This window comes from Muntiacus reevesi, chromosome 2, assembly GCF_963930625.1.
Source record: "Muntiacus reevesi chromosome 2, mMunRee1.1, whole genome shotgun sequence".
Lineage (NCBI taxonomy): Eukaryota > Metazoa > Chordata > Mammalia > Artiodactyla > Cervidae > Muntiacus > Muntiacus reevesi.
The window spans coordinates 52,457,593-52,482,412 of NC_089250.1; the positions used below are offsets into that span (position 1 = coordinate 52,457,593).

The 24,820-nt window shown below is 55.9% G+C and overlaps 2 protein-coding genes across 3 annotated transcripts; both read right to left on the reverse strand.

Annotated features, from left to right (window-relative positions):
• Positions 1-1,638: 1,638 nt before the first annotated feature.
• TPD52L2 (TPD52 like 2) lies at positions 1,639-16,324 on the reverse strand. Of its 2 annotated transcripts, XM_065921612.1 has the most exons (7): positions 16,170-16,324; positions 13,644-13,789; positions 11,776-11,924; positions 10,866-10,925; positions 7,037-7,138; positions 2,399-2,447; positions 1,639-1,874 (listed from the first exon to the last, which is right to left on the reverse strand). In XM_065921612.1, the coding sequence occupies exons 1-7, from the start codon at positions 16,186-16,188 to the stop codon at positions 1,779-1,781; spliced, it is 621 nt and encodes a 206-aa protein (XP_065777684.1). In that variant the 5' UTR covers positions 16,189-16,324; the 3' UTR covers positions 1,639-1,778. The 2 variants fall into 2 exon arrangements, with proteins under 2 accessions (XP_065777684.1, XP_065777685.1); XM_065921613.1 differs by lacking the exon at positions 10,866-10,925.
• Positions 16,325-16,467: 143 nt separating this feature from the next.
• ABHD16B (abhydrolase domain containing 16B) lies at positions 16,468-20,126 on the reverse strand. The gene has a single exon (XM_065921611.1). It carries the CDS (start codon positions 19,468-19,470, stop codon positions 18,058-18,060), a length of 1,413 nt encoding a protein of 470 aa, XP_065777683.1. The 5' UTR covers positions 19,471-20,126; the 3' UTR covers positions 16,468-18,057.
• Positions 20,127-24,820: the final 4,694 nt, after the last annotated feature.

Consider the following 24,820-nt stretch of genomic DNA (forward strand, 5'->3'; position numbering starts at 1 on the left):
CACCCTCTTGCTACAGTGCCCACCTGCATGGCTCTGGAAGCTTGGCCTGGACTCACTGTAGCTTAGCTAGCTCCTCCCCATCCTCCATACCCCTTCCCCAGAGACACCCCCAGCTTTGTCAACACACCCTCTCATGGCACTGAAGATCTGAAATTTGCATTTGAGACCCTCTGTCTCCTGCCTGCCTCTCCCCAAGGTGCAGGCTCCTGACAACAGGATATGGTTGGGGTTATGGTCGGTTGGGGATATGGTCAGTTACCTGGTCACTCTTTCGCCACCTTCCCGAATGAAGACACATCACATGAGCTGAAGTCTGTTTCCCCCCAAAGAAATGCTTTATTGACAAATCACCATCATTTACTTTATGGAAAAGAGAAACCCAGGATGCAGTCATCATCCCTGCATCCTGCCTTCCCACCACACCCCATCTGAGACTCCAACCCCAGGGAAAGAGCATGGAGCAGCGTTCCTCCCAAGGCACAGCGTGGACTGCAGCCCCCCCGCCCCCCAAGTGTCTGAAGTGACCAGCACATGCAGGTACCAGGCAGCACATCACAGTCCAGCAGAGAGGACACTAAGCCGATGGCTCCTCCCCCTCAAAAGCACACACCGGTGGTCGAGGTCTCTGCCCACCAAGAGCCTGTAAGGCACAGAGCTGCCCCTCCAGATGCACCAGACATGGGGCCAGGGGTGAGGCTGCTGGGCTGTGGCAGCATCAGAGGAGAAAGAGATCTTTGTAGCTCCTGAGAAAAGGCAACAGCAGAGTCCCAGCTGACCCAAAGCCCCAGCCCTGACCTACCTGCAGGGTCTGCCTGCTGCTTGCCAGCCCCGGCATGTGGCATACCCACAGGTTGCAGCTGCTGACCGGGGAGGAGCCAGCCAGGGCTGGCTTGCGCAAGGGCAGCGCAGGCCCTCCATGGAGGGGCTGGTCTTTCTCCTGCCTCCATCCCCACTGGCCAGCAGGTGCTGCTGTGGTCACCAAGAGGAGAGAAGCCAGTTTCTACACAGGGATGGAGTGCACTCATGAAATAAAATACAGCACTGGCACAGCCGTGCTGCCCCTTGGCTGGATGCAGGGTTTTACATAATGCTCAAAACCCACTGAAGAATCCTCGTTTGTATATAAAAACATTATAAACAAAGCATAAGGCGATGTAAGGCGTGCATTTCAGCTTGAGTCCAAAGAAATACTTTCTAACTATGAGGCTAAAGCTGCTTCGCTTAGTTTTACTTTTTGAAAAACCCACTGCATTTATAGAAAATAAAGAATTTGCTTTTGTTAAAGCTAGATTGTTAGTGTAACAATTAGGCAGCTGCTGATAATCAGCTTCTTTCTGGAAGGTCTCAAAAAATGGATAGTTTTCCTGTTTAGCATTTTGAAATTAAACTGCAGATCAGGCAGGGCTTTCTGGATGACTCGTCCTTCTGTGACTTACGGAAAGACTTCGGAAAACACAGCGCATTTTACACTTATCACATTCCCCCCTTTAAACATGCTGACCAACTAAGAGATTCCCAACAGAAGCCTGGCTTTGGCTCAGTCACCTTGGGACCCACCATCCTGCCCACTCCCTGCCCTAAGGCAGAATGGTGAAATGACCTGCTGATCTGACAGAGGGGGAGGCATCTGTGGACAAGGCGTGTTCTCTGACCCATGCGAGTGCGGCGACCATGTCTCCATGGGGATGGCATAATTGTCCTCCACACCCACCACTTGAAGTTGCAGTTGTGGCGATGAGGGTGTGCTTATTCCATGGCCGGGCAAAGTCGCTACAGTCTTAGAAAGGTATGTGATCGGGCAACGGTCTGTCACCACTCCCCGTTGGAGAGGGAAGGTTGTCACCACCATTCTCTCTGCCACCGACAACTTTAGACTACAGATGGGGAAAGACCAAGAGAGAAAAGCATGAGACAGGACACACACATGACAGATCCTACCTATGCCCCTCCTAGGAGTTCAAAGAGTCAATTTCTATGGGAATGTATGTAATGTGAACGCCACTCAGCAACAAAAGGAATAAACCACTGCCACAGGCAATAGACTGGATGTCACTCTGAGGAATAAGAGTAGAAAGAGCCAGGCCCCAAAGTCTGCACACTGATGCATGCAGTCATGTACTGTATGACTTTCTCAAGACGACAGAAATGGAGAGCAGATTAGGGGTTGCCCAGGGTAGGGTGGGGGAAGGCAGGCTGTGGTCTCCGTGGGGATGAACTGTGCTCTGTCATGACTGCAATAGCGTTCTCTCCTGGTTGTGACGCTGCCGGATGTCACCACGGGAGACCGCACAGGGTACAAGGGCTCTCAGTATCAGTTCCTGTGACTGCACGTGAACCCACGTGACGAGTGACAGGCCCTGAGTCAGCATACTGGGTAGCCCAGGTCCAGGTCAGTTACCTTGATGGTCCCAACTCGGTCCTCAAATGACTTGAAGGTAGCAGAATTCCTTTAAAGAGAGAAAAAGATGTCAGTATTGTAAGGAACATGTGGTTGTGTGCCCTCCTAAATGTGAAGGGCCTTGGGGTTAGGGTCATCCTTTGGACAGACCCTAGAGAGATCCCCAGGTCTCACTGCAAAAACGTGACAAGCCAAAAGAAGGTGAGGGGACACACACGTTCTGGAGGCTCCCCTAAGACAGAACTGAGATCAGCCACACCCACCAACTGCAGGACAGAGGATCTGCATGCCAGCAGCTGGTGAGACCCAGACTTCATGTGGGTGAAGAGCAGACCCCTCGACTGGACGGAGGAGGATGCTGAGCACATGATTCTGCTGCACCCTAAGTGCACACATCCTGGGGTTACTGAAAGTTCTGCATGTTCTTCACACAGATCTCTCACAGAAGTTGAGCAAGAGGAAAACTAAGGCCCATTTTAAGAGCAGAGAGCGGTGAGGAGGCAGAGAAGCAAGCAGGCCAGGCCCAGGTCCCCCGCCCTACATCTTCCCCAGGCCCAGACCACCAGAGGCAGCCTGTCAGTGACCCCCAGGCATGCTCAGGGAGGGGAGGTAGCAGCTGGAGCAGATTCTTCTGGGATGAAGACAGCTCTGTGAGGACCCAGGCTGCACTACAGAACAGGAGAGCATGAGTGGGGGCTTCGAGGAGGAACAGGCCATGGCTCTGTTCTCAACAGTCTCCGTAAAAAGCTTGGAGACCCCTGGCAGCCTCCTGGGTTCTGGTGTGTGCAAGCCTCCCTGCCCCTTCCAGCCCAACCTGAGGGCAGCCCTGGAGAATCCCAGGTAGAGCCCAGTTTGGGCCTCACCCCCACCAGCTCTGCAGCCTATAAGGGGTGTCTCCCAAATCTGAGCCAGAGACTGACAGGGGAAGGTGGTTCCTGGTTGGGGGTGTGGGGGATGTGCAATGAACCAGCCAGAGCCACCCCCTCCCACCGGCCTCCCAGTGGGGTCCCAGCAGGCTCGGGCAGCTGTGGGGCACAGGAGCACGTTACCTCATGGCCGGCATACTTATGGAGTGGCGGATGGAGTGGCTGCTGCTTGGAAGCGTGGGAGGAGCAGAGAAGGAAGAGTTAAGGCAAGGATAGGACCGGGCTCCCCGTGCAGGAAGCTAAGCCCCACCCCCAGTACCAGGGAAGAACAGAGAAGCCTCACAAGCCCCGCCTCCAACCAGGAAAACTGACCCTGGTACCCCTCGCATGGCCCCAGGAAGTGTGGCACTGTAGGGGGAAGGCACCAGGACAGGATGCCCTCAAATTAGGCATTAAAAACATTTCTGGTGCAAAGAGCCACCAAGCAACCCATGTGATTTCACAGCAAGTCCCAGAAAAACAAGCAGGCCAAGTATGAATATCAAAAGTCACGACTGTTCTGGAGTTCCTGGCCTCCAAGCAGGAGGAGCGGCTTGATCAACATGAGCTAAAGGACACTTAGAAGGCTGTCTGACCGGGGACCAAGAGCCCAAGGATGGAAAGGAGACCAGCTCCTTGTCAAGGGCAGGACCACTCCTGGGGAAAGAAGACACGGGGACACGATGGCTCAAGGGCCAGCATAGCCCCTCCTAGGACGAGTCAGGGCGGGCCAACGGCTACCCTGTGAGGCCGAATTAGAGCGGGCAGCAACAGCGCCCAGCCAGCTACACAACCAGGGGAGGAGCCCTGCACCCGTCCCGCCGCTGGTGACCACCTTGCTGTGCTGCCCCCACCATCCACACAGCCCCCTAGGGCCAGCTAGAGCCTCCCAGCCCTGAAGCATAGACAGCCCTGCCTGGTACATCATGTCAGTCTTACCTAAAGGAGTGTGAGAAGGGCCGAGCCCTGAGGGGCAGCAGCAGGAAGAGAGAAGAGAGGCAGCGTTAGGAGGGGCGTCCCGTCCCACCCCGGCCCCGTGTTTGAGACCACCCCACCGGGGGAGGACACGTGCCCCTGTCCAGTCTCTGCCCCACTCTCGCTCACACAGTCATATATGAGGGACCTTTCGTCTGACTCCACCACAGGCTGGAGAGAAGGAACCCGGTGAAACAAGCAGAGCAACAGCGTGAGGTACTCCTCTGCCCCCAGGGTCGTACCTCACCCAGGACCCGGGACCCCATCAGCCTACACTCCAGCTGGGCCACTGTGCCCCCCGCCACCTCGACAGGGCCTGCAACACCCCCAAGCACTACACGCTTTGGCTGCATCAACACGGATAACAGAAGATAACCAAAAAACCAGAACACATGCAAGGGCAGCTGCTGGGGTCGGGGGGGAGGGGCCACGGCTCCCCTCTCCACCCTGGCGGCCACCCCAACATGAAGATCATTTCAGAAGTGACAGTCACATGGCCTGAGGCACCTGTCGTGCTCTGCTGGGCGGCAGGACCTACTCCACTCGGCAGGAGAACAAGCCTGATAGTGAGAAGAGGTGCATGTCCCATCAAAGGTCACCTAGCTGGATGGAGACCCGACCTCACTCTAACCGGGCCTTTGACGCTAATCCATTTCCCTGGGGATGCAGCAAGCCCCTCAACGGCCTGCTCCTGGATGGGCCCCTCTAGACACCCGGGGGACTGCTGTCCTAAAGGACAGAGCAGCGCCTGACCCTCAACTTGCGAGGGAAATCCCCTGGGCCTGGTTCTCTGTGTCAAGAAGTGGAGAACTCTGTCAGCTTCGAGCTCCAAACCACAGAGGTCAATGGGCCTCGACCTCAAGCCACCCGAGACCATGTGTGAGGCAATGGGGACACATGGATAGGGCCCTCAGACTCAGTTCACAGCAGCACTGGGATCATAAGAGCAAAGCCAGCAGCAGGGACATGGGGCCTCAGGATGAGACCCCAGTCAACAGGAACCGTGACCAGGGGCCGGTTCCTCCACCAGCAGGGCTCACACATGGCAGGCACAGCACCAGCCACGACAAGGCCACCCTGGGTTCTGAGCAGAATGGGGCACACTGAGCTCTGTCCTCCCAGAGCGAAGCCACGTGTGTGAGAACTGCCCAGCGGCCTCGCCTGCACCAGGGGTTCTACCCTCTCGCCTGACTTCCACCTAGGATGATCTGAACATGTGTGACAGTGAGAACACTGAACATGAGGGCATGACACCGCAAGTCAAAGAGAACATTCCTAGAAGAGGACGAGGCAATTCTGTCACCTGCTTCAGATGCTCTATCACCAGCCTGGCCTCTGGAGCAAAGAACAGGCGTAAGCAGGAGCGCCCCCCACCTGGTGACAGGCCCTGGGAACGAGGCCAGGCCACGAGGGGCATGTGACCAGCTCACTGCCAGGCATTCCTCCACCCAGTTCAGGTGGCCACAATGGGCATCCCACCCAGCACCAATTGAGACTCATCCAGGAGGACATGTTGAGCAGTGCAAAGCCTGGGGGAGTGATAGCCACAGGCCCTCCTGGCCGCTATGCAAAGCCCCGCTTGGGGGTCCCTCTTGTGTCCAAGTCACGGTCACCATGGGCCAGGCTTGCATCTGAGGGCAGTCTGCAAGGACCCCTGAGGCCTGGATGCCCCCTGACTGTTCAGCTTCTCCAAAGGTTTAAGTTTTTTCAAAATAAAAAGCTGAGGGTGAGGGAGTGAAGAGGTATAATGATACCAAACGATCAAGAATAAAAGGTAATCATAGCTCTGGGCACCAGCTGTCCTCTGCACAACTGGGTGAGTCCTGGGGCTGGTGAGTGCCTGTGGCCCAGTGGCCAGGGCAGGGCTCCCACCTTGAGGCCCAGGAGGCGACCTCAGGCCATGAGGTGGGGAAATGCGTACTCTACACAGGCAGGAAGGGTGAGAAGTAAAGGGACAGGGCTGGGCGGATCCTCAACACAAAGTTCAGCAGGCCAGGCCCACAGCAACCCCATGGGATTATCAGCTGTGAGGGGACAGGGCAGGGCCGGCAGCAAAACCCAGGGCCAAGTCCAGGGTTCTGGCGAGGGGGCTGACCCATGCTGCCCGCTGCTCTCACTGATTCACCCCAACAACCCAGAGGAAGGCCTGAGGGGCAGCAGCAGAGCCCAGAGCAGGAAACTCAGGGTGGAGTCTGGTGTGGGAGTGTCATGGCCATCAGGCTGGGGCAGGCACTGCTGCGTGCTGGCCTCCAGTTCCCCTGGCCTGCTTCAGAGGCACTCAGGCAGCCCCCAGGATCTTATCCACTTCCAAGACAGACTGCTTGGTTGGGGGCCCCAGTGTGCAGTCACACACTCTCAAGAGCAAGCCAGGCAAACACACGACGCTTGTCCTTGACTTGTCCATGCTGCCACTGCCCCAAGGCCAGAATCATCTGTCCTCCGTGAATGTCATCAAGAACCACAGCCTTCACCAACCCCAAGTACAGTCACCCATGGGCACAAGAGGGGGACCCTCCCCCCCCCCCCCCACGAGAAAAAGGAATGGCAAAGAGCAGTCAGTAGAGGCAGGTTTGTGAACCAACTGGTCTGGGGCTGGTGTGGCCACACCTGTGGGTGCTGAGAAGCACCTGAGGTAGGTGCATCTGCCTACTCCGGCAGGCTTCCTGCAGACCAGACCCTCCAATGGATCTAAACACCCTAGAACCCCACCTGCTCGGCCCAGGTCTCAGGGCAGAGGTATCGGACCAGGGAGTCTCACCTCATGTCCCCAAGCTTCCGGCTGATGGCTGAGCCCACGGTGGACAGGGCCGCTGAGGTCTTCTGTCCCGCCTGAGACAGGGTTTCCTGGGTTTTCTTGTAGCTGGAAGGAGAAACAGTGGTTAAATGAATCATACAGAAGGTGCAGTCATAGCCCGTATGCCACAGACAAGACAACCAGAGAAGAGGGGGCGGTTGGGCCGGTAACCCGGGCCCCCAGGGAGGGGACTTGCATGTGGACAAAGCAGCACTGCCAGGTCGTGACTGCCCCCACCCTGTAATAACCCTGTCTTCTGTTCTTCCTGTAACTCAGGCTTTCCTCCTCCCCCTGTGGAAACTCACTTCTCTACCTTCCCGACTTCCATAGCAAGCAAGTCCACAGAACTCAGGCACACAAGCCCCTAGGGGCCTCACGTGGCTTCTCTTTTCTCTTATCCAAGGCAGTCCTCTGAGGACAGAACAGCTCAACTACACCCACAGGGTTTGAGCCTGGCAGCTCAAATGGGCAGCACCCGGCTGACCTTCAGACTCCGAGCAGCCCCTCCAGCCCTCCTGTTCTGTGTCTACCATGTCCTTTGAGAACAGGGAAACCTAGCTCCATCTCATGCCACTGTTCTGGCTCAAGGAGGTGATCTTGGAACCCTGTGGAGATTTCTTGCCCCACCCACCCACAAGATAGCTTGTGACCTCGACAGCAGTGTGACAGGCACCAGTGGGTTGCCTGGGCCACAGGGATGGCAAGGACACCCCTGGGCCAACCCTGAGCCACCAACCCCCACCACAAACAGAAGACACAGCAGCCTAAACCCAGAGGCTCCTGCCGAGCCAACTTGGCACCCCAAGGAAAAGAGAGCTCAACATAGCAGAGGTGCCCACCAACTCCAGCTTTCCTTGCATCCCAGGTCACAGGGGTGGGTTTGGATGGCACTGGCTGGGGGCTCTTGGCCCCCTTCCATATCTACCCCCAACTGTTGCCTGCAAGAGCCCCTGTGTGAGCACCTGGGGCCCACACCCCTCAGGCCGGCCTTGTGCCTCAACCCCTTTACTCCCCATCCTGTGGGGACAGCCTGGTCCGAGCACCCTGGAGGGCCTCCTCTTCTGGGCAGTGGTCCCTCACAGCACAGGGGGCCTGGCCCTCAAAGCATGAACTGCTTCCCAGCAAGTCTGGAAATACCTTGAAGTCACTAAGGCATAGAGTTTATCTTAGTTTCCAGGAAGATCAGTAATTCTTGAACATACTGTTAACAGCAGGCAGAAAACAAGTTCCAAAATCCTTGCTGAAGACTATGCTTCTGGGTTTTTTGAATTCAATAACTAATAAGATGCCTAATTCTCACTCCAGGCCTTAAAAAACCTGACAACCAAAAATTCCTCCCCCCCAGTGACAGTCTGACACAATCTCAGAACTAAAATGAACAGGAACTCAACATCCAACCAACCTGTCCAGTGACCCAAGGATCTGGACAACAGGGTCCTGGACAAGCTTCCCCCAGTGGAGGAACAGGTCTGTTCTAGGCTCCAGATGATTCGCACTAAAACCCACAGTCCACACCCTCCTCTCAGAGGGTTTCCAGATGGACTGTGCTGCAGTTCCCTCCGACACCCTCTGACCTGATGGTGCCTTCACCCGGAGCTGCCCCCTAAACCATGGCCTGTCTTGGCGTCTCGCAAGACATGGCAACAGAAGTGGAGCGTCCAGAGGGCGACTCAGAAAGGTGCTCAGGCACTAGGGCCACTCTGGGCTACTGCGTAGGGCAGCACCCCGCTGGGACAGATGTGGTGCAGAGGCCAGGATGTGTCTGCGTCCAATAACTCAGTCCAACCTGTGCTTGAGAACACCAGGCTATGCCATGCTGTTTGACTGTCGGTGAGAGGGAGGGGCCAGCGGGATGCTCCTTCTCCGGGGAGAAGACCTCCTGCAGACCCATGGGGGTTGGGGATCTGTCCCCACCTCCCACTAGTGGGGACACGTGATCCCAGACTGGCCGGAGGTGAGCTCCCTGACCCCAGTGAAAGCCCAATGACTCCCATACTGACCCACCTTGTTGCTGGGCTACAAGGATGGGAAGATACGGTCCCGCCTCACCAGGCCCCCTTAACCACAAAGGAGCTGCTTGCGAACAAATTCGCTGTGGGGAGAGTTGAAGGGGGGTGATACACACTGGGAGTGCTGGTCAGAGCCCCACGCGGGTGGCCTAGAGTGGGGGTTTCTCACCAGACGAGGTCTACCCCTCCCTCCTAAGCTGACACTATCTGTAGCCATACCTTCTGTCACCTGCGACCATATAGGTTAATATGCCAATAAGTGACTGTGAGATTCATTGATGTTCACTCTAAGCACAATTTTAATTCTGATCTACCTAAGAAAGGATCCCATGAGGTGATCGCTTCATGACCAATAGAGAGCATGGCTGCTCAATCAATAGCTGGGTTGAAACCCCCGAATGGCATCAACCTGCTCACGACAGCACCACTGCACCAGAGCCGAGCACTCAGGCTGCAAACACCTCACTTCCTCCCTTCCAGTCACACTCTCATTCATTGAAAGGGATCCACAACCATAAGAATTAGGGAAGACAGGGCGCTGGCTCCAGCCACACCTTCCCCTCCAGAGGCTGTGGGCAAGGAATCCCGGTAATGGCCTCCTGCAGCCACCAGCCAGGCACCCCGAGACTGCAGAACAGCTGTCTCATGCTGTCCGCTTCCTGCGCTGTCACTGCAGAGACTTCTCCAGGCCTGGTAACTCTCCCAACAGATCTGGGGCTGAGACCTCATGGCCACGGCCACTGCCTGATGAAGCACGTGAAAAGAGCCAATCCTGCCAGCCACACTTACAGGCCCAGAGCCAAGGAGTCCATTTAGAGGAGTCAGAACTGTGATCTGGGGAAGCAATGCCCCAGCAGCTCCCTGGCAGCTGGCTTTCCAGAACAGCACCAAGACCTCCCATGGCGATTCTCAGCCTCAGTCAGCACTGTGAGCCTGCCTCCAGCCAGGGGCCACCCTACCAAGTCACACCAACAGCGTGGAAACTCCAACCGCCAGACCCACCTGGTGCCCGGCTGCCCTCACGATCCTAGGCTGCAAAGGCTCCATGGCCAGCCGGCCAACCTGGGCTTCTAGGCACCTCCAAGACAAGCTGGGTTGCAAATGTTTCCTTTTAGCCCAACGCAGAAGGGCTTTCTGCCCATGCCTTCTGGCAACCACAGTTCTTCCTTCTAAGCAAGACATCCCAGAAAACGATTTTAAAACACTGCACCACCCAGTTCAAAGGATATAATCAGACTAGAGCATAAATGAAGTGCCATTATCTATTTCACGGACTTCAAGTAAAATGCCAGGAATCCTTCTGAGCCTAAGCTCTGACAGATAGAGCCACCATGAGGGTTCCATGCCCCGCTTCTTTGCTGTGTGGCTGTTTCTGTGCTCGCCTCTCAGGCCAAAGGAGCTACTTCAAGATCTGACCCGCACAACCCATGCTGCGCTGACTACAGAGCCACCCCTCAGTGCAGGTGAAGCCCCAGAGCACCACAGCGAGAGCCAGGTCTGCAGGAGGGGAGCACCACCAGTCCGTCACCAGACTGACCCCGGCTCTGGCCTCTTATCTGAGGGACACACGTCAGGAGAGGGATCCCAGTGCCATCTGCTGGCTGAACTTCCTTCTGTGCCTGCACTCTTCTCCAGTAGAGTTTAAAAGGATATTTTGTGTTTGAGAAAAATAAAATTATGTGAAAAATAAAACAGCCAAGACACGCCACAGCTAATAAGCTGAACTGAGTGTGCTTGGCCTTCCTATCCCTGAAAGCCGTGTCGGGAGGGGAGGAGGCACTCACAGGTCTGACTGGGTCACTTTCTCATTCCACTCTCCGAGTTTCTCAGAAGTTTTCATGTAGCTAAAAACAGAAAGTCTGTGGTAAATTATTTAGAAAAACTACTTCAATGCAGGTTTCAAACTGCAGATGAAATTCCAAGGAAAACAGAAGGACCAGCTGGCTGGAAGACTGGCTCTCCAGCCTGCTTCTGCTCAGGACCTAGTCAGCGGGCCGGGTGAGGCCAGAGAGGCATGGACAGGCCTGGCTAGCTCTCCTCATGCCAAAGGCAGGCCTGCCCAATCAGCAGAAGTTGTCTCTCGGGGAACAGCTGTGAGGAGCATGAAGGGCACTGCCATGGCCCCAAACGCAACTCTGACAGCCACCTATTGGGTTTAAAGCCTACAAGTTTCTAAGACAGGGAACTGGGTTTTTCATAAGTGAGATTTATGAAATTCGATTTGGTCTTTCAGTGGGACACAGCTTCTCAGTCAATGTGAAACATTTCCCACCCACCCCACCCCGCCTCCTTGGAGAATATGTTTCAGAGGAGCCACACATCTGCACTCCCCAAATCCAGAGCTGGGTCAAGGGTTCTGGGGCCATGATCACGTCACGCTCACAAGAAGGACTCATGCCCACTTCAGCAGACACTGACCTATGTATGGGGACCACTGGAAAGCCAGTCTCATTAAGCACCTAATTTGTATTCTCTCCAATTTAGACCCTGAAACATAGTCTTGTCAATTTCTGCTGGGACAACTAGCATGTTCACCACCTTTTAAAACCATACATGCAGACTCTAAACTCTGAGTAAACCAAATTCAGATTTGGTTGCTGGCAAGGATTCAGGGCCATGAGCAGGCAGCTTCCAGGGGGAACACCTCACCCCCAGGACTCAAGGCCCCCTCAAGCAGGCGGAGCAGACACTCACGCATTGGAGACCTGCACGTCATGCCAACTCCTGGAGAGATTTTGCTTCAGGCCCTCCAAGGCGGAAAGGCCCAGCTTCCTCTTCAGCTCGCCACAGTGCCTCTCCTTGGCTGCCAGCACCTGGCGCAGAGTGACAATTTCCTCTTCCACCTGCGAAAGCATGCAGTTACCAGGCTTCAACCACCACTGTGGCAGGAAGTGACTGACATCCTTATACATGCTACAAAGAGGGTTTCTCAGAATCACATGAGAATTCTCCATTTATAGAAACATAACTTGTCTTAGGAATAGTCTACAGTGGCCATCGCTTCTATTTGTATTTGGTACCAGCACCTCAACTTTCTCTGGAGAACTGCCCTGCTCCCCTCAGCTGAGTGTCTACCCACAGATGGCAAGTCAGGCCTGTCAGAGGTCCGGACTGGGTATGTGAAGACAGCAGCCCCTTTCTGTCTGGGCTCCGTGTCTGGGCATGGATAACAAAAGATGGAAGATGGGCAGGCAAGCCGCATCTGCACCCAGGGGGAATTCCATACACAGAGGGAAGGAAGCAGAGCTGACAGACGGATGGATGGCCAGAGACACACATGACAAAGACACAACCCTTAGGACATCTGTGTTCCCAAGGTCAGCTGCAAGCCTTGGCAAAAGCCACTTACACAAGTCCAAAGAAAATTTTTTTTTTCTTAGTGTAGTTTGAGTTGGACAACAGGAAAAATCTTGACAAAAAAGACCAGAATGTTCTCATGTCTTAAAGAGTAGACGACAAAAAGAAGCATCCTTTAGAGCCATTCTGCTTTAGATTCTCAACAGTTTCAGCTTCTATGTGAACAGCTACTCTAAAAAACCATCCTTTCTTTAAAAAGTGATTATTTGGATTAAGGCATTAATAGCCGCTTAGAGCCCTATCTGGCTAATCACTAGATTTTGCTTTAGAAAATACTGAAGAAACAATTCAAAATCAATGATCACCCAAGGCCAAACTATTACCAGTCACTCCAGCAGTGACACTTGGTGACATTAACTTTCCGTTTATGGTGTCGTGGGCACATGGGTTTAACAGCCTGTGGACACACAGGATGACATTTTAACATGAGAGCGCCTTTAGTTTACAATTCACCTCTGAAAAAGACATTGTGGTTTTATTCTCTAAACCAGTATGTCCTGAAATAAAGAGCAAAACACAGGCTTCCTGGAACTTCTTGCTGCTTCTCCTTTAACCTCTGCTCAATTCAGAAAGGATGGCTTCCTCTGCATTCTAAAACCTGGTCCTGGGGTCAGGTTCATTCACACGACCAGTTCTGCTCAGACCCGAGCCTGGATCCAGGATGTTATCAGGATAGGCTTGTCTCCCAAGATGAAGCAGAGAACTGCGACAAGTGTGCTCCAAACCCCGTCTGACTGATGCTGACAAGTGCACTGCCCCAGATTCTGAAATCTCAAGTGAATCACTATCAGGCTCTGTATCACATCATAAAAAGAAACACTCTTGGCAGTTGGTTAGAATAAAAATTATATGCAGAGACTTTTATCCTTAATTCCTATTTCTTCTTAAGTAACTCTCACTTTGAAAAGATCAAGTGAAAAAAGAAGGAAAATGAAGATCCAGGGGCAGATACATCTGTGGGATCTTGAAAATGTCATGTTTATTCCAAAAGGGAAACCCACAAGAGATGGAGTGCTCAGAGCAGCCGTGGACACTCCCCTCACAGAGAGCCTGCAAAATGCCAGACACACACAAGCCAAGGCTGCAGAGGACAGATTCTGTGGGGTTCCCAAGGCAATTTTCCTGGAGCACAGCCAGCACTCCAGCTCATTCTTAGGCAGAGAGGACCTAACAGCACCCCTGAGCGTACAGCCAAGACACAGCACCTTTGCAAGCTCCGCCCTGAGCTCCTCGGCCTCGGTCTCTGTCAGACCTTCGACAGCAGAAGCCTGGGCAGCCACCGCTGTGTCCACAGGGACATCCGTCATGGAGTCGGAGAGCAAACCTTTGTTAGGAGAATTCAGGTTGATATCTGCCAGAGACAAAATGTGGTCAGAAAAAAAAAATGTGGTCAGAGTGCATCAAGTAAGAAGTCACAGACAAATAAAGTGGACAGAGATTCCACCCCACCCTGGGGAGAGGGACAAGACAGGATATGGAGAAAATGCCTTTTCTCTGAAAGGTTCTATAATGATGGCTATGGCCACCAAACAAATAGCAGCCACATCTCAGACGACATAAGTTGCTTCTTAAGGTTCCAGAAATGCTGGCACAAGGCAGCCATTCCCTAAATCTGGTTTCTCCTGTAGAATACTATCTTCATGGGCAGAAAATCTTTGCTGCAAACAAAGCAGCTGGAGCTAACAGATCTTCCTTTTTTTTTTAAGAGAGGGAACTTAATACAGCTGTAAATACAGTCAGCACCATTTTCTAATCAGCTGCTCTGCCAGGGCACAGGCTAAGATGACACACAGGAACACAGTCATCCAGGCCCTGTGGGGAGTCACCAAAACAAAACCAGTTTAATTCATCCTCAATGCGCATTCCTTAGCATGGAGGCTGCAGCAAGACACAGGGGGAACACTACCTCACACACCTCACTACATGCAAATCAGGTTCAATCCCTGCATCAAATGTTTTTTTCATATTAAATGCATTTTCCTGTATGAGCTAGAAGTTTACAAGAACAATAGGTCTATATAAGTTCTTTTCAATTCAAACACATAACCATCATTTAGTATGTTGTACAGTCAAACACTGAAAACACCTTCCTTTTTGATCAGCACATTCTGTGAACAAACAAGCTCTGTATGGTATTTGGCACACTTAAAAGTAAACTAAAGGGAATTCTCTGGTGGTCCAGTGGTTAGGACTCTGTGCTTTCACTGCAGAGGGTCTGGGTTCAATCCCTGGTTGGTGAACTAAGATACAAGTCAATTGGCTTGGCCACATAACTAAATAAATAAAAAGGCATAAAGGTTGCAAAGAAATAAAAGTGTCTTAAATTTCTAATCTACTTTAGAAATCCTAGTCTGCTAAAAATAAAACGCACTTAAAAGCAAAGAAGCTCTACTTAGCTGGCTGTGTCATTCCTTTCACATGTCCACACAGCTAGAGTTGGGCACTTTTATGGTGCTCTAGAGATGCTCACTAAATGAAGCATGTTTTGTTCTCTTAAATCAATTGATCCAAATTTTTAACTTAGATCAACGAATGTGGTTTTACTTACATCGTTTGTATCTGCTATGTTGAACCTACTTAATACTTAAATTCATTAAATGCTTTAAAGTCTTTACAACTTTTCTATTTTTAAAAACCAACCCTCACAGACTGGTAGTGTCTACCTATAAAGCTAAAACTGGATCCCATGGAAATCACCCCCAGATGAAACTATACACTCACCAATCATGCTGGGCATTGCCCAGTCACTGGGGAAGACCCCCTGACTTACAGAAGACCAAGGCAGGAAAGTGTCTTACCAAAGGACCCACACAGAACAAGCACTGGCTGGTTCAGTAGGCAACACTGGGGGCTAGCCCCTCAACTGGGTGAGTCACAGTTCAGCCTGTATAATTATCTGCAAAATGGGGGGTAATACAAGGACCAATCTAAACAGGTTATTCTGAAAATGGAAAAATATCTCAGAAACAGACTTGGTACGGTGTCTGGCACATAGCAAGTGCTCAGTAAGTGTTTTCTGTCATTCCTAGGACCAGAATCCAGTGCATTTGACGAATTCTGATGTTTAATTAATATGCCCATACAGGTCAAACAATAGAAGAACATCCTGAAATTATCCAGTAAGGTTACATCAACGTAGTTTTAATCACCACATCCTCTAGAACCGCAGGATGGAAGACACACTTGTATCACGTCCTCAAAATCTCAAGCTTCTGGGCCTGCTCTACACCCGCCGCGGCCACCTCAAACTGGTCTGGGATGTCTGTTCCAGAAAGAGGCCTGGTATGCTGGGTGTGCCCCTGACTCACTGCACCCGTCCTCCTCGAGACAACTCCGAGGTAGGCTGGGCTCCGAGCAGTGTTGCCACCCAAGGGGCGCTGCGCCCAACGCGAGGGCGGCGTTGCCTCCCCTCCCTTCCCCCCCCCCCGCCTGGCGCCGCTCGGCACCTCGGCCCGCGTCCAGGGCCGGATGGAGTGTCCCCAAGGGCCCTGCGCAGGATCTGAGGGCGGCCCGCCGGGCAAGCGTTGGGCGGGGGTGTAGTGACGAAACCCAAGACTCTGGGGCGACGGAAGGGCGCCGGGTAATCAGTGCTCGGAGCAGTCCCAGCCGGGGGCGGAACGTCTCCTGTAGCTTCTAGGCCAGGCGCTTGGGAGCTGAAGAGGGACAGCGGGGTAGGAGGGCGCAGGCGGAGAGGCCCAGAGCCCAGCACACGACGCGAGGCCCACAGGTACCTTGGCCGGCGGAGTCCATGTTTAGATGGCTACCCGGCCGCAGCTGGCGTTGAGACCCGGTTCGAGGGCGCAGTGGGAGCCGAGTGGGCCGCACCAGGTGTAACTCGCCGCGTACACAGCAGCCAGCGGAACCTCCTCAGCAGCCGCGGCTTACGAAATCAGCAGCGCGACGACCCACTTCCGCTTTAACATGCGCTCCGCCCTCGCCCCGCCCCCTACGAGCAGTGTCCAACGAGAAAGTGTTTTGGCCCCGTTCCTCTTAAACCTGATTGGCCGAGGCTGCGGAAGAAGTCGGAAACAGAGGCCGGTCCACCAGCGAGAAACACAGGTAGAACGGTCCTGAGGAGCTCGAGGAAGGTGGGAAGTGGGAGGACCGTGTTTCATCCGGCTATGCGAGTTTGGAGCTGGGCATGCTGGAGATCCCCAGCGTGTGTGCCACTGCCAGCTCACTTTCGCGGGCCAGACTGAGGCCGCTCTGAGACCTGACCCCCTGACTGGGATTCTTTTTCTTTTTGAGCCCTTCCTTTTTGTAGAGATTTTTAAGCGTATGGGGATTGCGCGGAAAAAGGCATGACCACCGGTTCCCTCTCCGGGCTGGAGGCGCCCACCCTCGGCACTGTGTTCTCTTCCTTTTGACAGCAACCTGGTGAGCCAGGTGGGGCCCTCACCCTTACAGATGAGGAAACTGAGGCCAGAGTTATTTGCCATCACTCAACTAGTTGAGTTGCTTCCAGATGACTCTGGAGAAGAGTTTCCTAGATTTGTCAAAGAAGAGGTATGTAGCCATTAGGCAACCCGGTCCCACTAAAACAAGTCCCACGACTACCCTACTTTGGCTACCTAGTTGCCTCTGCAAGCAACCATTTAGTGGTATTCAAACCCTCAAGGATCTGACTTTCTGGACAGCATTCCACCTGACAGCCAAGTCACTCTGCATGTACTGATCCCTAGGAAGGAAGCTCCTTCCTTTACCTGGGTAACTCTCTCAGTTCAAAGTTCACCTACCCACAGGTCTTCCTGGTACTTCAGGTCACCCTAGTTACCTGCCTCTGCCTGCACTGGCCCAGGTGCATCCAGGCCAGGTCCTGCTCTGCTGTTGTCTATTACATGCCTGCCCCACTTACCTTCTTTCAGTTTTTCCAGTTTCTAGCTGAACCCACCCTGGCCAGCTCCTATCCCCAGCGGTTGGGAACATCTGGTAGTCCCTGCTTCATTCAGTTTAGGGGAAGTGGTAAGGAAGCAACTGTATTACATATGGTGGTGGGCAGAGGGCCTGTCTTTCATTCTGTATGGCATCCCTGAGCCAGGAACAAAGCAATGAGTGGTCAGTCAGGTGTGTCTGTAGTCCCACCAGGACATGCCACTTACTCTGAATCTGTGGTTGCAAGGTGAACCCCATCCTATAGAAGCCAGGAGTAGGGTGGAGGAACCCTGTGAAGCAGCAGCATTGCACTTGCACTCCTGAGGAAGTCACAGCCCTTCCAAAGTCAATGTCCTTTCATAGTTACGAGTGACTTTCACAGACCCTTCAACATGCATCTTTCTCAGTCATCCTATAACCCAGGCCAGGTGAAGGATGCCTCCTGGCGCCCCATAGCCTGTGTTCCCACCATCCTCTCCAGGTGCCAAGGCATCCATCACACAGGGTTCCCATAAACTGGGTCAGGTTAATCTTTGCATTCCCTTTACCAGCTGGGAGCAGATTGGAACGGTTCATAAGTGTTGGAGAGAAAAAGAGACAGGAGAGATGGGACACCCCAGTGCGGGAGAGAGTGCAAAATCCCTTTGCACTCCCCCATCCTTCGCCAGACACCAGGTCGGGATCCAGGGCAGGGCCAGCTTTACTGGTTTGGGGTGGGGGTGGGGAAGGGATCTGCAGAAGCACGGTCTACAGCCTCCAGGGCAACTGAAAGTCCTCGGGTTCCAGCAGACTGCAATGGGTCGCCTCCACGTTTTTGAGGTGCTTGCGTGCCAAGAACAGCGCGAGCTGCCGCCGCCGCCGCGGGCTCAAGCCCTGGCCCACTAGCCAGGGGAAGGCTAGCCCATGCGACCCCCAGGCCTCCTCGTCCTCCTGCTGGTCCTCGCAGCGCGTGAGGTAGGAGCGCAGCAGAGATAGGCACCACTCGTCGTCCACGCGGTAGCGCGCATAGAAGGCGGCCTCTTGCGCCACGCTGCCTGCGCGCAGCCAGCGGGTCACGATGGCGAGGCCCTCGCGCGCCATCACAGTTGGGTAGCGGTGCTGCAGCAGGCGCAGGAGCAGCTCGTTGCCGCGGTTGCCCTCCACGACGCCCGACGGCAGGGGGCGCAGGTGGCCCGAGGTGCTGACCACGTCGTCCTGTGTGCGCCGGAGCAGCAGCACCGGCCCAGGGTAGTGACACAGCTGCTCGGCCACGTTGAGATTGAAGTGCTCACGAACCGTGCGCACCACCAGCCCTTTCCAGCTGTGGGGCATGACCTTCAGGGCCAGCGGCACGAGATCGTCGAAGGTGGCATCGAGCACCAGCGCGCCCAGTTCCGGGTACGTCATGGTGGCCCACGTGGCCGTGAAGCCGCCAATAGACCAGCCATAGACCACCACGTGTGCGGGCGGGAAGTGCAGGCGGTGCAGTGCGTACTTGACCACCACGTCCATGGCATTGGCATCATGCTGAGGGAACGGCGCACCTGTGCTGCCCCCGAAGCCCGGGTGGTTCCAGCCCAGCACCGAGTAGCCAGCCTCCAGCGGCGCCGATAGGCAGCCCATCTCGTAGAAGCCGGCGTTGCCCTCGCAGCAGATGACCAGGCGCAGGCCTCGGCCGTGGCTACCCGGGTGCTGGCGGCGGTCCATGAACATGGTGTCGATCTCGTTGCCGTCACAGGCCACCAGCTTGGCGCGCCGGCCGCGGTAGCGCTCCACCAGGCGCTCCTGGCCTTGCTGCAGCAGCGGCAGCAGCGCGCGCGTCATCAGGAACATGGAGCCGGGGTACACAAGCCAACGGCCCAGCGAGTGGGCCAGCACGTAGCTGGCGAGCTGGCTGGGCAGCTCGCGGATCTGCTGCAGGAGGCACTGCGCCTGGCTGCGCACCGCGCGCGGCGGCCGAACCGACGAGTCCTCGCCCAGCGCTGCGCCCCGCAGTAGCCACACGCCCGCCGCGGCTGCAGCGCACGTCAGCGCGCGGTGACTGCTGCCGCTCCTAGCGGCGGCGCGCACGTCATCCCAGCGGAAGTCCACCGGCCAGCCGCGGAAGTTGTAGGTGTAGTTGGCTGTCAGGTAGATCTTGAACACGTGCACCAGCGCTTTCACAAAGCAGACCACGCACATGGGCACGAGGCCCTGAGTGCTGACCGAGCCCTAAGACCCAGTCGCCGGCCCGGGGTCGCGGTGGTGGTGGGAGGCCCAGGCCCGGTCCAGCGGGCGGTGGCAGGGGTGGGCGCGCGCTAGGCTGCCTCAGGACATGTCTCTTTGGGGCTTGGCCCTCGAGGCTTTTGTGACCTGCGCCCGCTGGGGCCCAGGGTAGTCGGCCTTTGCCTGGCTAGGGCCCGCTTTGTGAGTCACCGTTGCCTGGGGAGAGACCCGTGATGGGCGCACAAAGGATTCGCAGGCGTGGTGGACCCAGTTCTGCCCCGCCCCCCAGGACACAGCCTCAGGACCTCGGCGCAGTCACACCCTCAACAGGCCTTCTCGGACCGAATCCTCAGATTTCATTAGCCTCTCACCTAAGGGCAGGCCCACCTCCACCCAAGCCCGAGCAGCGTCCCGCCCCCTCCTCCCTGAGCTGTAGGTGGACACACAGGTCGGAAATCAACAGTGCTGACCTCATACTGGGTCTCACGGAGAAAAATGCAGGGCCGCCCACCACCTTGAGCCAGCTTGTGGTGAGAACCACCCGCCCACCTTCCAAAGTACCCACCTTGGTGAGAGAGGGACCAGAGGCAGGGGGAAGCAGCCCTGGGGATCAGGCTGTGAGAGTCTGAAAAGGCTACATGGGCCCCGGCTCCCCCACAGGCAGGGTGAAGGAGAGGGGAGTGGGTTGGGGGAGCGGTTCTCTGCCCAGCACTCCAGGGGCAGGGGCAAAGCTCAGGAAGTCCCTGGGGGAGCAGTGGAGGCTAGCTGCTGGGGCTCTTTTTCACTGCCTGCACCCCGGCCCTCCGCACCTTCTTTCCCAGGAAGGGGTGAGTGCAGGCTGGAAACCCCCGCCTGTTCTGGATCCTCTTTCCACTGGCGCCTGCAGAGGCAATGACCTTCTCCAGGTGGGTCCTTCCTGGCCAGTGTTCCTCATTTAGAGCCCCTGGTTGAGCTCTCCTCCCCCAGAAACCACCCCACAAGCTGTCCCTTCCTCTTTTCTGGAGGGCTTTATTGGGTTCTCCTTTCTGTCCTGCACCAGTGAGAGCTGGCCCACCTGATGAGGGCGAGACAGAGTCCCCGGGGGCAGGGAGGCAGGGAAGAGCCAGGCTCCTGGGGCGCCTTCAACAGTTGCATGGACCTAAAAGGGAATTTGGCAAACCCAGCCCACTCCTTGGAACCCAGGAGGCCTGGAGCCCAGCCCTCTGGGGAGGGGCTCCAGACCCAAGTTTGCTCTGCTCTAATGCTCTGTGCAACTGAGTTGGAGGCATTGCTGGCCCAGTCAGCCCCCACCTGGCTTGGGAAGCAGAGCTGAAGATCACTGCTGTCCTTTGGGGTTTGTGGACAGGAGGGGTCAATGGGCTGTGAGTGAGCTGAGAGGGTTGAATGTCCATCCTCCACCCCCATTGCCACGTAAAATACAGAAAATCCAGTTAAAGTTAAATTTCAAGCAAACAACCGAAGCTTTCTGAGTATAAGTATGTCCTAAACATTGCATGGAACATACTCATATGAAAATATTGCTTATCTGAAGTTCAACTCTAACTGGATATCCTGATTTTTTGCTAAATCTGGAAACTCAACCACCAGGACGCCTCCCCCCAGGCCCCGAGGTCCAGATATTCCTGATCATCCAGCTCTTGTTCCACTCTGGGCTGTTTCACTCATCAGTTAGGTCCTGAGACCCGAGAGGGTGGCCCAGGGTCCAATGTCCCCCTGGACAAGGGCTCTACTCCTATTTCTTCTGCCCTGTAACCACCTCACCTCTCTCCTGCATCTTGAGTGGCAGCAGAGGTAGTAGGGGGACCTGGGTCAGGTGATGGGCACAGCTGTCTAGGGGAGTGGGTGGTCCTGGCCCTCCTGAGCTGTCCACCCGGCCCTGAGGTCAGAGGTAGAGATGGGACCTTGGGGAGGATGTGGCCATTTCCTCTCCTAGGAACCTCTTTCATAAACTCATATCCTAGCATGGGGGGTGGGGGGAAAGTGCAGACTCAGAGGCTCCAGGTTCATCTTGTGAGCCCTCAGAAGCAACCCCAGCAGCAGAGCAGAGGCCCTGTGGTGTCCTCAGTCCGAGTCCCGGCAGACACAGAGGATGCAGTGGGGCATGCTGCAGGATGGTCCCGCAAAGACAGGTGTGGTGCGGAGGAGCAGCGCCCTCCTGGGGGAAGCCTCCCATCTTGGTTGGAAATAGAGGTTTTCCTTTGGCCAGGCCCACCTACCTGCCCTTGGCTCCCCCGGAGGAGCAGGAAGCTTGGAGGAGAGGGAGCAGAGGTCAGCAGGCTGGAGCTGCTGACCCCGCCCCCAGAGCCCTTAACCTGTGTCTGGCCTGAGCCCTGACCCCCAGCCCTGCCCCCAGCCCACCGGAGCCCAAATGCCCCAGAACCATCAGCTCTGTTAAGACAGGAAGGCCCATGACAAGAAAGGAGCCCTCCTCCAGCTGTCTCCTCTCCAGGAGACCCCACTAGACTGGACCCGGTTGCTCAGGGAAGGTGGAGTTGTGAACCCAGCAGTGTCCACCCAGCAGTGGCCCAGAGGCCACCCAGCAGTGCCCACCAGGCGACATCTGAGCATGCACTCCCCCCCACCCCCTCAGCCTGGGTTGGCTGGGCTCTCTGACCTCTGGCCTCCGTCCTGCAGGGCTCCCGCCCTCCCCCGCTGAGCAGGGTTCCCTCCTGGCCAGTTCTACTCAGCTTCCCCAGAGGCCCTGATGTAGGCTGCCAACCTCAGGGAAGGAAGGAAGGAGAGAGAGAAAACCAGTCCCAGAGGCTGGAGCGGCGGGGGTGGAATCAGAGCCCTCACAGGGGCGTCCAGGCTCTGAGGCAGTGCTGTCCTTGGGAAAGCTGCCGCTGCCCCACGGGAGGGGAGCTGAGTCTGCACAAACGCCTCTGCTCAGGAAATGGGGTGCAGGGAAGGTGGGGGGTGGCTGGGAGCCTGAGGCCAGGAGGGGACGCTTCCTGGCGGATGCGGGGTCAGAGGAGGGCGGAAATGGCCAAGACAGCTGCTGAACATCTGGAGTCACAGAGTTACCGGCGCCCTCACGGATGGCGGGGCTTGTGGGGAGCCATGCACGCCTACACCCTCTCCTGCCTTCCTGCAGGTCAGTCTCAGCCTCCCCTCCCACTGCCCCCCTGTCAGGGTAAAGAAGCCACCCCCTGGGGGCTGCACTGTGCACAGGCCCCACGCAGCCCAGCTCCCGAGATGGTCCCCAGGGTCCCCTGCACGACTGGGAACGTTACCGCACACTCCGGGTACACTGCTGGCTGGGAGCCCCTGGAGGTGGGCTCATCCTTCCCAGTGCTGCAGCCACCCCCCCAGGTTTTCATGTAAGGTGCTGGCTACATGATGTTATTCACAGTGTCACATGGGCTCCCTGCCATGAGTCATGCAGGGTGCAGGAAAGCTAACAGTCCTTACCAGGCTCCTCTCTTGTACCCAGAGACCATAACCTTCTCTTCTTGCCCACAGACATGCCCACCCACAGGCCCAGCTAGTGGGGTATTTTATCATGTGCACGTTGCTGGGCAGTTGACCTTTCTCATGAGCATCACTGCATGCCTGCAGATGCCAGCAGTTACTCCTCTCCACGTGAGACACTAATGCCCCAGTGCCCCCTCTGCTGGTGGGGACCCAGGTTTCCAGATCTTTCCCTTCAGCCGTGGCTGCCAGCAGCACCCTTGCCCAAGGACCCTTCCTCTCAGGGCTTCCTCACCAGAGTCCTGAGTGTGCCCCAGGGTAGTGGGGGATGCCAGATTGCTTTTCCAAAGGCTTGTGCTGGCCTGAGTCATGTAGGGAGCTCCCCAGCATGGCCAGGAGTGTGGTGGTTCAGTATTTGCTGGTCTGTGTATCTATAAGTTTAATGAATGTTGACTGATCCTGACCAGTTGGCCAGGCACCAGGAGCCATTCCCTCAGTCAGGCAATCCAGCCCTGCTTTTTGCCCACTGCCCCTGGGAGGCCCCTCACCTGTGGGACCCCCAGACTGGCCAGCCTCTCTCATGGTGGCCAGATGGAAACCATGGCCTGGATCTCAGCCAGCCATGGCTCTGGCAAGGGAAGATTATGCAGGTTGGGGGTGATGGAAAAGATGGGGATACACTTGGCCTGGGAGGCAGGTTTTGGGGGTTGGCATGGTACGTTTTCAGCAGGGGTCCCTGAAAACCAGTGGTGGTGGTGGGAAAGGGGACCAGAGTGGAGGGCCTGAGATGGCTTCTCATCCACTTGCCCCAGCCGCCTCCCCAGCTGGAACCCTGGTCCCCACCCATAGAATCTCTCCTGGGGACTCAGACTCCGTGGCAGGGGTGGACCCAGGTCCCCAGAGGGCACAGAAGTTGCCTCTCCTTCCTGGTTCCTCCACACAGAACTATCAACATTTTTCTCCTGGTGGTGAAACAGAATGGGGGCGGTGTCTCCAAAGAGGTGGCCCACACAGAGGTCCTTGAGAACTGGAGGGAGCTGGAGTCCCCACCCCAGCACTGGTCACCTCCTCCTGCTGCCCCAAGGGTGTGGCAGTTCCTCTTTGGAAACTGTTACTGGGAAGCCCCCATTCCACCCCCAGCAGCAGCCTGGGTCTCGGCAGTCACCCCAAGAGTAAAGAAGCTGGAAGGGAGGTGGGAGGGGTGGGGTCTCAGGAGCTGAGCCCTCAGCTCTCCTCTGGAGAGCAGGAGACAGCCTGGGTGTGGACTGGGTAGGGGTAGCTGTCCTTAGGCCCAAGGGTGGCCTTAGGCCATCCTTCCTGGGGTGTGGGTCTCCCACCTGCCTGTGTGGGTGGGCTGAAGCCGACTTCTGTTTAGGTCAGGTGTCAGACCTGGGGGCTCACTAGTGGGGCTCCTTCATGAGCCCTCCACCTACACCTCAGATGGAGGAGGAGGGGAAGAGTCTGGAGACTGGGAGTGGGGCACAAATCCAGTCCAGAGTAGGCAGGACCCCACAAGGCCCCCGAGGCCCCTGGATGGGGTCTCCACAAGGGTCCGCTCAGCCTGTCTGGGCACACGGCAGGGGGAGGGGGCTGTTCTTGGGCTGCACTGCTGGGAGCGGCTGGAGCGGATCTAGGTTACAGCCCTCGCGGCTCCTTCTAAGTCTCTTGTGCAGATTAAAAATGGCAACTGTCCTGGAGCTGACCCCAGGGGACCCTGGAAGTTTCCTCCCCCACTTGCGCACAGGCACTCTCTGTTCTCAAAGTCTGCTGCTCCCGGCTCTGGCTCCCCCACCCCTCTCACTTCTCGGGTCCCTGGGGAGCTGGCTCGAGGTCAAGCCCACCGCAGCCCGTCCAGCCCACCTCCGTGGAGGGTGGGGGCAGGGCTGCTCCAGGGCCCAGACAGGCAGGCCCTTCT

Bases quoted from the DNA above. Each gene is read 5' to 3' on its own strand.
- TPD52L2 (XM_065921612.1), bottom strand. The intron at 10,926-11,775 runs GTGAGTGTCTGC...TTCTGTTTTTAG, and splicing joins GACGTGCAGGTCTCCAATGC to CTACATGAAAACTTCTGAGA. The intron at 7,139-10,865 runs GTGAGTGCCTCC...TTCTCCTTCCAG, and splicing joins AAAGTGACCCAGTCAGACCT to CTACAAGAAAACCCAGGAAA.
- ABHD16B (XM_065921611.1), bottom strand. From the start codon at position 19,470: ATGTGCGTGGTCTGCTTTGTGAAAGCGCTGGTGCACGTGTTCAAGATC.